A 16,276-nucleotide genomic window follows, 5' to 3' on the forward strand; every position below is an offset into this window, starting at 1 on the left:
GCACAGTGTTTATTAACCCATTAAGAAAACAAAGACTCTCTCCATTAGTTCAAGCTCTTCTTAAACAGCTCTTCCAAGGAAGGAGCTACCTGTTGATTAGCTCCAAAAAGCCTGCCTGCCTTTGTTGTCTCCCACAGCATGTAGCCAGCATGTGGTCTGCTAGCTAATGCTGAGAGGTATAAGGCAGAGGGGCGGGGAGAATAATCCCTGCTTAGCTGGGAGAAGCCAGACAGATGCCTGCAGTCTCTGCCTGAGCTCCAGCAAGGGAGCAGAGGGGAGGGGGGAATTCCTGCTTAGCAGGGAGTGGTGAGGAGAAGAGTAGGAAGCAGCCTGAAGTCTTTGCCAGAGCTGCAGCCAGGGAGCAGAGGAGAAGAGCCAGTCCTGCTGGGATGCTGGGGGAGTCTGGTTTATCTTAAACTAGCGAGGGATCTGGGACAGACATTGCATAAACCGGTTTCACCCAAAACAGTTAAGTCTCATATTACATTCAACAAGGTTCTTCTCAAACTGGTTCCAGCCATTTTCAAACTGGTTTATGCGCACTGAACGTCTGTTCTGTTACAGGTTTAAACCAGCTTCTGATCACTTAAATCAGTTTATATGTAATATCTGTCCCTAGCCTTTAATTCAACACTAAGTAAGATGTAATGTTACATGAGGAGGAATACCATATCAAACTGATACTTCAGGAATGTACAGATCCAGTTTCATTCCTGGTCAGAATTTAGGCCTGCAAAACCTAATTTGCAAAGTAACCATCATGGAAAAGGAACTTAGACAACATCTAGTTTTACTTTGCAAATCAGAAGAGAAACACGCATGTCCTCTCTAAGAGAAAACTCATATTGTATTAAAATTTTATGTACATTTCCACTTATTTCCTGTGGAATCTCTCTGGACTATATTCAAGATCTTCCTTCATCTACTTTCATTTTATTTATCTATTTAAATGACTTTCCCTATAAAATTATATTGCTTTCTTATTTCAGTACTTATTCACCATGGGTTCTAGAATTACTGTGAAACTAGCACTATTTCAGCAAACCAGTAGTACTCTTTGGCTAATTTTATTTTCCTTTTTAAGGGAAGAATCCCAGTAGAAAGTCTCACTTAATGAGTAAAAGATATTTTAAAAGCTAAACATACCCCATTTTAGGTCAAATAAAAACTTGTCTAATTTTCCTGAAAACTTTATTGGTTTTGTGAAAAATACTGAGCTTACTCTAAAAAGGGGAAAAGTCACATCTGTTACCCCTTTATAATTTCACTGGGTCATATAGAAACAATTTTAACTTGTTTATATCAAGGGCAGAGAATGTACAAAGTCAAATCTATTACTCTAAATACAGTTGCTATGAAAAAAGTGATACTGTGAAAGTTATGCTTTGAAGTTCTTCACATACTCTGGATATATCTGATTCATGCAGTTTACGTCATAATAATATTCTATAACTGCTAACACTACAAACATAAGACCTCAAAATCATGACACAGAGGCTCATATGTCATCATCAACAACAGAAATTCTTCAATCAAAGCTGGCAACTTTGGTGAGGACACACAAAACAATGATATGCAGTTATTTTGGGTTCCGGGCAGTAAAATAAAAATTTGGTTTTGTTATTAAGTTAAGGAGATATAACTGTGAACATATGCAAGAAGCTGCTGAGTAACACCAACATATTAATTTCCAAGAGCCACTGTTTGGATAGAAAAAGATAAAGAAAGTTAGCTGTATTAGTCTAGAGTCAGGCAGAAGGTAGGCCTGGATCCAAAATCACAGTTTAAAAGTTTAAAGGCAATTTGTCTTTTTTAAGGGTAGGATTCACTCTAATTTGTTACTTCTGGAAAAAAATATTATAGACTTAACTTGACCCAGACAGCGAATAAAACTGCTATCCATGCAGATCTGCCAAATACACTTGACTGATTCTTCATAACAGTACAGAGGTCTGTGCTGAAAACCTGTTCTTGCATCTCACATTTCTTAACTTTGTACTTTGTGAATGGATGATCTGCTCATTTGGGAGAAAGCCTGCCCTTTGTCTGCATTCTTAACATACTTGGGGATTTGGATACTCCTCAGTGTGGACTGAATATTATCCCAGGGCACAAAACATCTGTCTATGTTACAATTTCATGTAATTTGCATGCTGGAAACATTTGGATATGTTCCCATAGGTTAGCATTGTAACATTCTTTATTGCTGGAAAGCAGGACTGGGGGTTGTGTGAGAAGAGAAAAAAATTATCTACATACTGAAGAGGACAAGCCTTTACAAGCAAGCATTTCTCATATTTTGTAGAAGCTCCTGGGTCATTTATTAAAGGTTAGCTCTTAGGAATCGTGTAATTCAAATGTTATAATGATGGCAGAAGCTAAGTGCTTTTTAATTTATATCCCAAAAGTAATGAAGTTCCAAAGTAATTTGTTTTCAAAGGTCATTTTAAGGATTGGACAAATAAAACAGTTAATAATCCTGCTGCAACAGGCTTTTTACACCTCTTTCAGGCCCCCTCTACATGTGCAGGTAAAGGCATGATTTGATCTAATGTATGATTTATACAGTTGTGCCTCCTGCCATGCCACACATACCTAGCAGGAAACATGACTGTGGGATCACACATTAGATCTAATTGTGCCTTATTTCCAGTGCAGGAAGAGCCCAATCCTGGGCTCCCTCTGCATCTGCAAGAAGCAGGCACCCAGTTAATTGTGCAATACCTGTAATGTGTAGAGGGGGCCTTAGTCTTTGGAAACCATGGTGTAATCATCACAACTAAGTAAGAAAATTAGTAAGTAATGCCAAACTTAAGCCAAACTGCTTCTTAATACTATAGGATGTGTCAAGCTGCTAAGCACATATTAAATTTGCTTATGACATTTCACTACAAATGTCGCTATAAATTATGTTTTCACTTAGAGTTACAGGGATGGAACATCCTGAGAAACTCTTCTTAGGGGTTGAAATGTCCCATGTCTGATCTTACTACTATTTTGTTTGACAAACTGAAAAGACTGTATAAAGTCCTCTTTTAAAGTGATTAAATAAACAATCTTAGTCCTCAATGCAAAGATTAGGAAAGGAAAAATCAAAGTCCTGGAAAAAAAAATCACTTTTGAGTATGCTCAGAAAGAAAGATTTTTTAATATATAAGGAAGACACACCCACATCCCACTTAGGAAGCATAAAAAATGGGCATATTTCCAGCACATATGATGAGGTGCATTTGATCTTGACTGGAGAATGTGGGCCTAGGAAATTATAAACATATTGAAAAACAAGACAAAACCCTTTTACGTCACTGAGGGGACAGAAATAATAAGTTTGCAATTGTGTGTGCAAGTAATTTTGCTCTACTCTGCAAATTCAATGTATTTTTAAAAATTCAGTAAGTTTCTTTTTGTTTCCATTAGGCAAATCTAGAGATTACAGTGTAAGTGTGCTGCTGTGGTATTTGCAGAAAATGCTCTGGTATGTAAGAACAATATAAAAAGGTAGGATCTTATTCTGCCCAGTTCATCTCTTTGGGGTGAGCAGAAATCAAAGGGTCATTCAACATGGGTCATTCAAATGCTCACAATATTAAGCAAAGGAAGCCCCGCCCTCCCTCCCTTAAAAAATGTAGCAGATTAGTTTCAGGAAACTCCATGTATGCAATATTAAACTTTCCAAAGCACCATGTTTCACAGAGCATTTTTTCTCTTTCTACTCTGTGACCAAAATGAACCACTGACAGTCTAGACCTTATTTTCCCCTTATACTTAGGCATGACTACAGGTCTGTTTTTACAGAAAAGAAAAGATTTGACTGGTGAGGAAGTTGCAGGTCAGGATTATAATGGCAGAGCTCAGTGGAGGAATATTGTATACAGTTTGTTTGCTGTATACATAGCTTCATTTGGTTTCATTTTCCCAAATATCAAAAGTTAAACACAGTGTTTATCATAAGTCAGATTCAACAAAAAGGTATAGACATGTATGATATAATTTCAGCCATATTATTTCATGCATATTGTTTGATAACTGAGGATGTTAACTGAAAACAATGTAAACCTTAAACATGGTTATGAGTCTACTGTATGTGGAGAAAATTTCTCAAGAAATTTTACTATTGAGAAAAATTGATACATACCTCCTTACAGGTTACTAGAAGTATTCCATCTTTTTGGCACAGAAATCAGAGGGCTGCTATACACTTGAACACACTAAGATGGAGCCATTCCTTAACATTTGGAGTCCTAAAACTGAATGTTGCTCTTAGAAGCTATTTGATGTACATTGATTATATACTGTATGAACAAGCCATGCAATTTTTCTTCCTTGATAACAAGCATCTGGTAACACTTGCACTGAAGGCTGTTATAAGCTATACAGGTGATCTCTTCATTTATTGTTCCTTAACCTGATAGCTCCTTTGTAGGTTCTTTATTTAATATACCTTGAATACACCTTTGTGTTAGGTGTTTAATGCATTATTATTATTATTATTATTATATTGTTATGAAAGCTGCAATAAAGACTGTAAACAACCCCACCAGATGTGGAGTATACTGCCTCAGAATTCTTCACTCTGGTGAGCATTTTGGACTGGATCCTGATCCAGAGAGCATCAGAAACATCTCTCTTTAAAACAAGAACTAATACTTTGGGTGCACTGATATGAACTTTCTGCATTTGGTATCAGAGCTGCTGTTGGACCAGCCAAATTTCTCTAGATAGAAAAGGAGTCTCACTGGAGCCAAAACGACTCACTTAATTCATAAGGCAAGATTTGACCCAGAGTCAACGTTTGCAATGGAATATAGCAAATGACAAACTTCTCTGAAATACAGTTCATCTAAAGAACATAAGAAAAACAATACTCTGGTTACATCAGAGGAATAGTCACATAGCCTCTTCCATAAAAATGTGAATTAGGGAATAACTGCCTGTTGGCAATACAAAACCAAAATGAAAATATATTCTGTGCCTGTATGCAGAGATGCAGGCCAAATAACTGTGATTCCCCCTTCCCAGCAAGTGATCACTTTGCATCACCTAGTTCTGTTTATGTTAAAATAAAGTAAAACTAATCATGAAGAAATAAATAGATATTAACATCTGTAGAATAAGGAACCACGTAACATAAAAAACCTCAATGGTTCCTTAATTCAAAGGCCATTTACCAAATTTTGACAAATGGTATAATTGGGAAAGGAAGAAATGCCATCAGAGAAAGAGCTGACATACCGTCAAACAGCCCATCAGGCTCTGCTCAAAAGGTCTCTGGAAAGCTCTGGGATCTCCACACCAGTCCAGGAGCTCTGTAGCTGCATTATGGAAGTTGGCAGGATTCTGTAAGTGCTGAAAAGAGGAGATTAAATGACATGGTAAATATATTATCACAATTGCTAGATGAACTCTCTGGATCACACTATTTCAAAGATAAGAAAATTGTGACTCAAAAACATATGCTTTGGGAATTGGTGGGAATATATGTAGTCATGTGGGGAATGAACAGCAAACCAACTGTTTTCTCTCTCATCTGTATGCTGGTTACTGTACCCTTGTTTCATATGTGTTAATTTGAAGTGAAACTCCATATCCCATCATCTAGAACAGAGCTGTCAAACTTCCTTCCTTCCCTGGGCCAGATGGAGACTGTGGGGCTCCTTGCAGGCTGGAGCTCCAACTCCTGTCCAAAGCACACAGGGGAAGCAGCAACTCGAGTTCCCACTGTGAGGTATATGCTCTATAGTGCAGCTTGAACTGCTGGTACGTATCTCGTACCATGGCAGCAGTGCATAGGGTACATGGCAGAGGCAGCTCTGGCTCTTGTCCATGGTGACAGCCCATGGTGACAGCAGGGCTGTTGGCCAAGGAGGCAGGGCCGCTTCAGTGGTAATGGGTGAAGAAGCTGAATGATGATTGGGACTGTATCAGCCTTAGCTTATCCTTATGCTGCTGACTGCCACGTCCACCAGTGCACAAAAGCCCAGGTTCTGTGGCAGACTCCTCCTTCTGGCTGCAACCCACACATTGTGGTGGCCTGGTGGTAACCTGTTGGGCTAGATACAGTGGTTCTGCAGGCCATATCCAGCCCACAGGTCATATACTTGACACCCCTGTTTTACAACTTCATGACTTGCCCCTAGAGTTAACTGATTCAAATTGGACACTGACATTGATTAGCCCCAAACTCAGGGAATTTTCAGACCTAATCTCATTCTGCATTTAACCTTTGATTTGGGCTCAATTCCAGCTTTAGAAGAGGGGGACACAGAGCCAGCAGTGCTCTCAGAATATCTAGATTTCAGCCTCTGTCAGCCAACTGCGGGGCAGACCTTCCTGTCTTCAATTTCACATCATGTACACCAAAGAGCTGATTGAATGTGGTGAGATAATGTTTGCTATTATTTATTAAAACATGTGTATAGCTGTAACTGAATGTGGTGGGGATAAAAGTTGCAAACTAGTAGAAGGCAGTGCTTCAGGATGACAACAGATAAGGTAAAAATGTGACATCCCAAAATTTTAACAAGGGAAGAGGGGGGCAGAATTCAACATGCCACAAAGCAGAAGCCTTTGTTTTAACTTTGAAAATTATTGAAGTTTAGTTTTCAGATATCTACCTAGCTACGAAGTGATGCCAGGGTCCAAAAAAAACCCATGTCTAAAAAAAGCAGTGCACGTGGCAGCAGTTTGCACTGCCCAAACCCAGACCCTGGTCAGCTGGAGCAATACTCTGGCTGCCAGCCAAACTTCATGCTATAGGAGTGCCACAACTGCAGCTCCCAGAGGTCCCCAAGACCCCAGGTAAGGCTGCTGGGGTCAGCACAGTTGCTGGCCTGAGCCTCCCCTACCCAACCTGGGGGTTTCCTGGGGACAAGTAGCAATGGCACACATTCTGCAGTATCCTTAAAAACCTGCAATTGGGGGGAGGGAGGGAGAGAAACACACAAATTAACCCCCAAACCTCACAATTCCTGTTTCTCACTAGTGCCAGAAAATACATGCACAGGAAAGATGCTGCTGGAAGGCCTGTTGTTAAATTCTCAGCCAGGCATTCCCAGAATTAACATATAAATCTAAGAATTACCATTTTCAGAGGATGATACTGGCCTTTGCTAATCATCAAAAGGGTAAAACAGGTGCAAACTACCTGTTCCCTGCTATCTCCAAATACTCAGGGTTAAGTGAACTTTCCAATAACTTTTGTCTCTTTGCTTTACAGATTTTGATTGGAAGGTTGAGATTAACAAGGAGCTGATGGACAGAAAAGGAGAACTGAAACGGTACTACATACTGAGGGATTTTGTAGCAGACAATCACAGCTTTGGAGACCAGATGAAGGCTTTACAAATGCTCCCAATCTCTCATTTTTCTTCCTGCTATTAGCAGCATCAATAACCAAAACCTCTTTCCTTATTGGTGGCTGGTTAGATTTCTTATTACAGAGGCCATAAAATATTCTACCTTAATGAACACAGCAGATCCAGCAGACTTGACAGAAAAGTGATGATTCAAACTGTTTTGCCCTGCCAGCAAATGTTCAGATACCACACCACAACAGTGTTTTTTAAAAATTATTATTAATTCTAAAGATTTGCTTATTTCCTTTCCTAAATATATACTTTTAAATTTCACGTAAACATTCTCTCAGCCTTGCTATATAATTATAGAGTGCCAGCTCTGATTATGTTTGATGTTTTACCCAAAGTCCCAACTATTAAAAATTAGAGCGTATACAGGAAACTCGATTTCCTTTGGGGGGAACGGAAGCTCCTAGATCTTGGATTTGCTTAAAAAAGCCTGAAAACGAGATCTGGAAGGCTAAAACTCCTAAAGACAATTAAAAAGAAACCAGAAGTTATTATCTTTAAAATGTTCTTTATTTTAAGATAATCTCATAATTTTGCAAAGGGGTTTTGACTCATCATTCTTGGCTATCTAGGGTTGGCAATACTTTAATAATTTGTCCCATATCCAAACTTTGTTCATATTAAAGGGTTTCAGTTCTCTCTGCCTTTATTCTCCTGCCAGGTAAGCCAAAGACATTAGCTCCAGTACCAATGAGTGAAAACAAGTCTTCTCCCATAGCAGGGTGTGACAAACCTCTTAGGCTTGTGACCTTTTGGACTGTGTTATAATAATCTTTACCCTACGGCAGCTCTTTGTTAGATGGTTTTGTAGTAACAAGAAATGGGTGGTATCTGAGGAGCAGATTTACCAAACAATGGCAGAACTGAAACACAAATAGGCATTATGCAATGTGGTATCTCTCTCTCCTCTATAAATATGAAGCCAAACATACACCTTTGTCCAATTAAAAAGTTTCCTCTGACCTTTCTTTGGCAGCTGAATAAACAGTTGATTTTTTGTGAAGTCAAAATTGTTCAGATACTGATGAGAATTAAGAGTCCACAACTACACAAAGATACAGTGGGAGTTCTTTATGCTCTCTCTAAACAGACACCAATGAGTCAGGTAGTTTGGGTTACTGGTGCTGCATAGCTGGCAGAAAAGTAAGAGATTGAAAGCATTTGAAAAGGCTTCATATGATCTCCAAAGCTGTGGTCATCTGCTGCCAAATCACTCAGTGTATAGTACTACTGCCATCCTTTTATTCATGGAAAAAAACTAAAGCAGAGTCAACTCCCTATAGTGCACTATACCCTGAGTGTGACTTCCGTTAACCTGGATCCAGAAAAGTATAGAGAAAGTGCGAATGGTGTGCAAAATAGAGTGAACCAAACAGTGCAAATCACAAATTGTAGTGACAGCACAGACCCCCCACATATAACCTTAGCTGAGCATCCTCAACAAAACAAAAAGCATTATAGCCTATTTAAGTATGCACAATGTTAAAAAAACAATATTCTTTTCCAAGTGTAAATGACCAAAGTAACTTTCTTTTATTTTTAAGACTACTTATATTTGTTCATTTTACTTGGCTATGTCACAGCATAACCTATCTTGAAGTCAAACCACCAATTCAAGTTCAATGGTTACAATGACTCCAATTAATTTTGTGTTTTGCAACTCTCTATCAAGTTCTCTCTCATCAATTCATTGAAGTTCAACTGCTTTTGTCTAGTCAAGAACAGAACAAGTTTTATTATAAGCTTTGCATTACAAATTGGGTGCTTATGAATGTATAAAATATACTGAATATCTGAACAACTACAATTCTGAATAGCATCTGGAACTAGAGAAAAGTTGATGCCTGAAATTTTTCAGTATTGTGGGTGGTAAAGGTTTTTTGTGTGTATGTGTGGATGTCTGGAGATTTTATATGAAATCCATTAAGACACAAAGCAAACAAAACAAAAACACACACACACGCATAGAGAAGAGAAATCACATCCCAGTCATGCAAGAAAACACTCAAAACTACTACTGATTTTTATTAACAGATGGCTGCAGCACTTGTTCTGGCTAACACAGTGAGGATGAGACGAGCACTGAAGAAATTCCCATCCTTACAAAGAAGGCCTTACAGGACTTGGTAATGTTTTCAGCAAACAAGAAATTAACATATTGGCTACAGTCATGGCCCAAAACTTCTACAAGGTAAACACAATGTTTAACCTGTGGCTAAGCCATCTCTCAGTGCAGCATCTTTAAGAGACATTTAACATTTACGGTTCAGTTTTCTTTAAATTATCAGCAAAACAAACAGGAATAGGATCTGGCCCAAAAGAGTCTTCTTTGAAACCAGATCCTGTCTATACTGGGGAATTTTCATGACTAAACTTGTTTACATATAATTTAGAAAATGTCGAGGGTGAAACAATTAAAACAGCCCCATCAGCCAAAAGGAGTAGGGAAAAAGCTAAATTTAACAACTATGGAACCTAGACTAGAGTATACAATATTTTTTTAAAATCTGATTTGGCTGGCCAAGCATGTTATAATTTAATTCGCTTACAACCACACTGTTATTTGATGTTTATTAATCAACAGCAATGTACCTACCACTATGAGAGACATGTCAAGGAAATTATGTAAAACTCTAAGAATTAAGATTTACCTTTAAGACTGTCTGCAACATCACCTGACTTTACTGTAAAGTAAGGTTTAACTAAATGTCACAATTTCAGTATTTCAAAACGTTCCAGATTTAAAAAGGTTTTCAGAACTTCAAAAAGTCATGTATTTATTACATCAGCTCCAGCTGATTTAATGTAAATAAAACAATAAAACATAAAAATTCAGTACCATATTTTTGTATGTGATATATAATGTTATCGCAGAGGTCACCAGATGGTGCTGTTAGACACTTAATTTTTTTCAAATATTTAGTCTTAAAGGAAATGTGGTGTTAATGAGTTTCCAAATCAGTTTTGTTCAGGGAGGTGAAGCAAACAGCAAGGATTGTTTGCTCTCTGCCTTCAACTCCCATGCAGCTAATTCTGGAGCAGAGCTCCATTCTGGTTACTGGCACTATCTGGGGGATGAGTTCCCTATGAGAGTGGATTTTATGTATGCTATTGGTTACTACCTCTTTTATAGGTGTTGTTTAAAATATAGATAAAATGAAAATATTCCTAGAATACATCTCAGTTCTCCATCACTGACTTCTTCTCCACTTGGAAGGTGACCTACAAAATGCTGACATCTGATACCACTCAGCAGTGGACCATTAATGTGTAATACGCACACCAGTAAGTGTAATGAACACCCGTGACCAAGATTTTCAGTTTTCAAAGGATCCCAAATACTTCAGACACTCAGTTTATACACAGAGTTCTCTACCCACACACCAAAATGTATGCTTTCTATCACAGAAGTTTAAGCAAATTTTAGAAAGAGAAACCAATTTTCCAGATTGAAATATGGTGACGACACCAAGCAGATCACTTCTAAATATGGAAGACTACAACCTGGATGGATGTGAGCATGATTTGGATACAGAAATGCAGTAAGTACTAGAACAATGAAAATGCAAAATTAAGGGCAATTATATAGGGTTAAAGTTATCTCATGCATATATCAAGACATACTAACATGACAGCAGTGATGTGGAAAACAAAATCATCACAACAGACTCTATGTTTTGATTTGTTGCTACAGAAAATAAACGTGGAATTTTAATTTACAAACTTGCATATTTTTGAGGGGGAAAAAAATATTTTCTCTTTACTTTGAAATATGTCAGACTGCGAAGACACAGACCTAATTTGCCACAGCTTAACTGCTGCTCAAATGGGATGTCATGCAAATAGGGAGCTTTTGAGTAGCAAACTGCTTAACTATGCTAAACAAGTTATTGCATTTATTTATGTGATGTCGCACCAAATTATGAAGGCTGACTCAAGTTGTCTGTTTATTTTGCCCAGTTATGTCTGCTCTGTGTCTCACTTCTCACTTTAATTGAACTGCTGAATGATAACGTAACTAATCACACAGACGTTAAGCCATGTTGCTAGATTCTAGGTTAATTAACACCAGCTTACAGTCACTGCATTTCTCACATGGTTAGCCACTTGGACCTTGTCTAGTGTCTAGCTTCACTAGCTACTAAGCATTGGAGTTTTTTCTTACAGGCTGCAAAATACACTAACAACAAATGGCGTTTTTTTGCTGCATTAGGAAAGAAATGCCAAGGTGCTCTAATTAGATGTATGTTCTATCTTCTACCTTACCTAAGAAATTAACCGATTGCTGATCACTGGGCATCAGCAATGAAGCCTGGACTTAGTTTGATGCTTTCTACACCTATACAAATTAAAACATTTTTGGCACTCACAGGACTAATTCCGCAGCTTGCACCTTGCTCACAACAAATACATTTTCCTAGCATAGAGAAAAACTTCAGATTTTAAACCATCAGCATGCAACATACACACTGTCATAAGCCCTTCCCTGGAAAGATGCTTTGGAGTACAGCTTTCTGGATGAAGTGTTTACTTGAAGGAAGACCGGGTTTTTCCTTTTTATGACCAGGTTACAAAACGCCTGGACGCAGGAGTAGGGGTTGACGTCGTATACCTAGACTTCAGGAAGGCTTTTGATACGGTATCCCACACCATACTGGTAAACAATTTAAGAGGCTGTGACTTAGATGACTACATAGTCCGGCGGGTGGCGAATTGACTAGAGGGTCGCACCCAGAGAGTCGTAGTGGATGGGTTGGTATCGACCTGGAAGGGTGTGGGCAGTGGGGTCCTGCAGGGCTCGGTCCTTGGACCGATACTCTTCAATATCTTCATCAGCGACTTGGACAAGGGAGTGAAGTGTACTCTGTCCAAGTTTGCAGATGACACAAAACTGTGGGGAGAAGTGGACACGCTAGAGGGCAGGGAACAACTACAAGCAGACCTGGACAGGTTGGACATACGGGCAGAAAACAACAGAATGGAATTCAACAAGAAGAAATGCAAACTGCTGCACCTAGGGAGGAAAAATGTCCAGCATACCAACTGCCTAGGAAATGACCTGCTGGGTGGAACAGAAGCAGAAAGGGATCTTGGAGTCCTAGTGGACTCCAAGATGAACATGAGTCGTCAGTGTGACAAAGTCATCAGAAAAGCTAATGGCACTTTATCGTGCATCAGCAGATGCATGACGAACAGATCCAAGGAGGTGATACTTCCCCTCTATCGGGTGCTGGTCAGACCGCAGTTGGAGTACTGCGTGCAATTCTGGGCGCCGCAATTCAAGAGGGATGTGGATAACCTGGAAAGGGTCCAGAGAAGGGCCACTCGTATGGTTAAGGGCTTGCAGGCCAAGCCCTATGAGGAGAGACTAGGGCACCTGGACCTCTTCAGCCTCCACAAGAGAAGGTTGAGAGGCAACCTTGTGGCTGCCTATAAGTTCATCACGGGGGCACAGAAGGGAATTGGTGAGTATTTATTCACCAAGGCACCCCCGGGGGTTACAAGAAATGATGGCCACAAGCTAGCAGAGAGCAGATTTAGACTGGACATTAGGAAGAACTTCTTCACCATTAGAGTGGCCAAGGTCTGGAATGGGCTCCCAAGGGAGGTGGTGCTCTCCCCTACCCTGGGGGTCTTCAAGAGGAGGTTAGATAAGCATCTAGCTGGGGTCATCTGAACCCAGCACTCTTTCCTGCCTATGCAGGGGGTCAGACTCGATGATCTATTGCGGTCCCTTCCGACCCTAGCATCAATGAACCTATGAAGACTTGCCCATGGAAGCAAAATTCTGGCAAGACAAGGCAAAGAAGGCTATGTCTTTCCACATTCAATTCTTTTCTGCCTCCTTTTTAGAAAAAGATAATCATGGTGTTGGATTTGGGAGCTGAGTGTTTGATCTAAACGGAAAACCAGATCAAGACCCTTTGGAATTTGCCAGCTCCTGGAGTTATGCAGCAACCCATTTTGTACAGCTTGGTTCAGGGTACTTACCCTCCAGAGCAGAGGGAAAACAGAGGTGGAATGCAGCATTTCCAAGGCTGCACTGTGCAATACTGCACTGCTTTGGCTCAGGGCATATGGCAAAATCATGTTCGAGCCCTTTGATCACAAAGCAGCATGATCAGTTTCATGTGGGATATATACATTTTTCTACAGGAAAGGTGGGACACTCATGATTGCAATTGTTCAGACGGAAAGTTTATCAGGAAGTAAAATGAAATTGGCATCACTAATTGTACAACCCAAACTGAGAGGCAGGAATATGTAAGCCATAAGGAAAAATGAGTAGTCATATTTTCCTTCTTTTTAAAATAATAATACTGTACCTTAAATTATTTTAACACATGGAAATGCTTTAATATACATATTTTCTTAAAAGGTAATTTACTTGATAAGAAGTTGGAGAAAAGAAGCAATTTGCAAATGCATCCATTTATGTTGGTGCAATTTCAACTGACTTCTGAGTTGCGTGGAATTTGTTGACAAAAAACAACAGGTCTAGAACTTAACCTGGTGGATACTGTCATCACTGTGGTGGGTTTAACTGTTCAAAATCATGAGGTAGGCATCCCCCAAAATCTGTCTGGTTTAAAATTTTTTAAAAACATGTATATAGGAGGATATTTTATTTGTCTTCCGGTTTTTAAGCCTCTGGAGGTTTTGTTTTCAAGCTTTTATCTGCAACCATAAAAGTTAGGATTCAAGTATTATCATGCAACTCCAGGATCCAAGGATTTAATAAAAACTCCGATCAAATATTGTGAGACATTACAAAATTACAAGAGCTGTAAACACTGAAAGCAGTGCAGTCCTTTTGGAGGTAAATCAAGTAGCAGCAGCTGAGGACCTGACCCAACTTATTTGTATCTAAAAAGATTTCTTCACCTCTAGGGATTCCCAGTGTAAGAAGGATTCAACATCTAGACACTCTGGCAAATTTTATCAGCCAATACAGCCTTTCTGGCTGAAACTCCTCACTCCCCAAAATAATTTCTATCTAGAATGTCATTCAATATTTTTTGACCCATTTACTTTATCTTACTATTCATCTGGACATGGTTCTCGATGCATTTTAATGAAAACATACTATAGTCCCTGATACAGACAGACCGGGGGAAAAACTAAGATATATAAAAAAAGGAAGATTAGATGATTTTCAACCTAAGGCAGAATTAGTGGGGTCCCAAATTCTAGACAAAGCATGCTAAGCTCTGACATCAAAATGAATTGCTTATCTAAATAATATAAACATAATTTTCATTCAGATGCCCTTGCTACAGAATAACTAATAGGAGAAAAGGCTATTCCTTGTGTGTAATATAGCATACAAATATAGTGCTTTCAGTCCTAAATTTGATAGGTCACTCAGTGCCACAAGCAAACAACAGAGGACCTACATTCCAGCCATGATCATTCACTGCAACTCATTAACTGAGCCCTTTATTAGTATAAAAGCTCAGAAAGCTCAGTTATTGAGCCCAGCCATGACCCCCTCTCTCAGGCCTGGATAACTGCTGTAGTTCTTCATTCATGAAATAAATCCCTTTCTCATTCCCTGACATGCCCCTCATTGGCAGCTAAAGAACTAAAGTGGTGCTGTAGAAATATGAGACGCTAACTGCTGATGGGCTTTTAAAGTGGAAAAAGCCGTGACCCAAAATAGGTGGTTTTCCTTTTTCTGATGGTCAAGTAATGTGATTATACAGTTGAAAGTCTGTATGTGTCAGGAGCTATACTCACTAAATTAAAAACATAGCTGAAACCAAGTATCAAAAGAAATGGCCTTTTCCTTCTTCAGATAGAGGGGAGTGTTGAGCTATTTTCCTTCTATTGGAACATTGAACCTACTTACTTAGATGTAGCTATACATAACTGAATTCTCTACAATCCCTTTCAGGGTCAAAGGTTGTTTTATTTATCAATATATAGAAAGACCTAAGCTGTGAATTATTCACATATGAAAATTCCCCAAATTGAGGTATTTTTTGGATTCAGAGCAGACACTAATTTATAAAAACATCTTGCACTTCAACAGTTTCTTTCATCAGAAGCTCTCAGCTTGTTTTACAAATGTTTTGTTAAAGTCCCTAGCCCTCCCTATTGGCTAGTGGAACACAGGTACAGAGAGAATAACAAAGGGCACAAAGTCATGATGCTAAGTATGAAACCTGTAGCTACTTAACAGAAGCAACTGTGAGAGCAGACCACCTTTGATCCATTGGGCCATTTAAGGTTTCTATTTCAAGGAGAAGAAACAATAACAATAATGAGCAAAGAAAGCAACATTTTATCCACTGCATCCAAATGCATGAAAATAGAGAAATACAGACATGACAGATCGTGCCTGACCAATCTAGTCTCTTTTTATGACCAGGTTACGAAACGCCTGGACACAGGAGGAGGGGTGGATGTCGTATACTTAGACTTCAGGAAGGCCTTCAATACGGTATCCCACCCCATACTGATGAACAAGTTAAGAGGCTGTGACTTGGATGACTACATAGTCCGGTGGGTGGCGAATTGGCTGGAGGGTCGCACCCAGAGAGTCGTGGTGGATGGGTCGGCTTCGACCTGGAAGGGTGTGGGCAGTGGGGTCCCGCAGGGCTCGGTCTTTGGACCGATACTCTTCAATATCTTCATCAGCAACTTGGACAAGGGAGTGAAATGTACTCTGTCCAAGTTTGCAGATGACACAAAGCTATGGGGAGAGGTGGACACGACAGAGGGCAGGGAACAACTGCAAGCAGACAACTGCAAGCAGACCTGGACAGGTTAGACAAGTGGGCAGAAAACAACAGAATGCAATTCAACAAGAAGAAATACAAAGTGCTGCACCTAGGGAGGAAAAATGTCCAGCACACCTACAGCCTAGGGAATGACCTGCTGGGTGGCACGGAAGTGGAAAGGGATCT

General features: G+C 39.4%; 1 protein-coding gene across 1 annotated transcript in view; it reads right to left on the reverse strand.

The window, feature by feature from the left end:
• Nucleotides 1-16,276, reverse strand: part of ZMIZ1 (zinc finger MIZ-type containing 1) — a 510,468-nt gene that overhangs the window by 187,072 nt on the left and 307,120 nt on the right. The window contains exons 6-7 of the mRNA XM_025197702.1: nt 5,229-5,346; nt 1,404-1,461 (exon numbers count right to left, since the gene is read on the reverse strand). Of these exons, the coding sequence (XP_025053487.1) occupies nt 1,404-1,461; nt 5,229-5,346 (176 nt within the window). The remainder of the gene's footprint in view (nt 1-1,403; nt 1,462-5,228; nt 5,347-16,276) is intronic.

This window comes from Alligator sinensis, unplaced genomic scaffold (genome assembly GCF_000455745.1).
Source record: "Alligator sinensis unplaced genomic scaffold, ASM45574v1 scaffold188_1, whole genome shotgun sequence".
NCBI lineage: Eukaryota > Metazoa > Chordata > Crocodylia > Alligatoridae > Alligator > Alligator sinensis.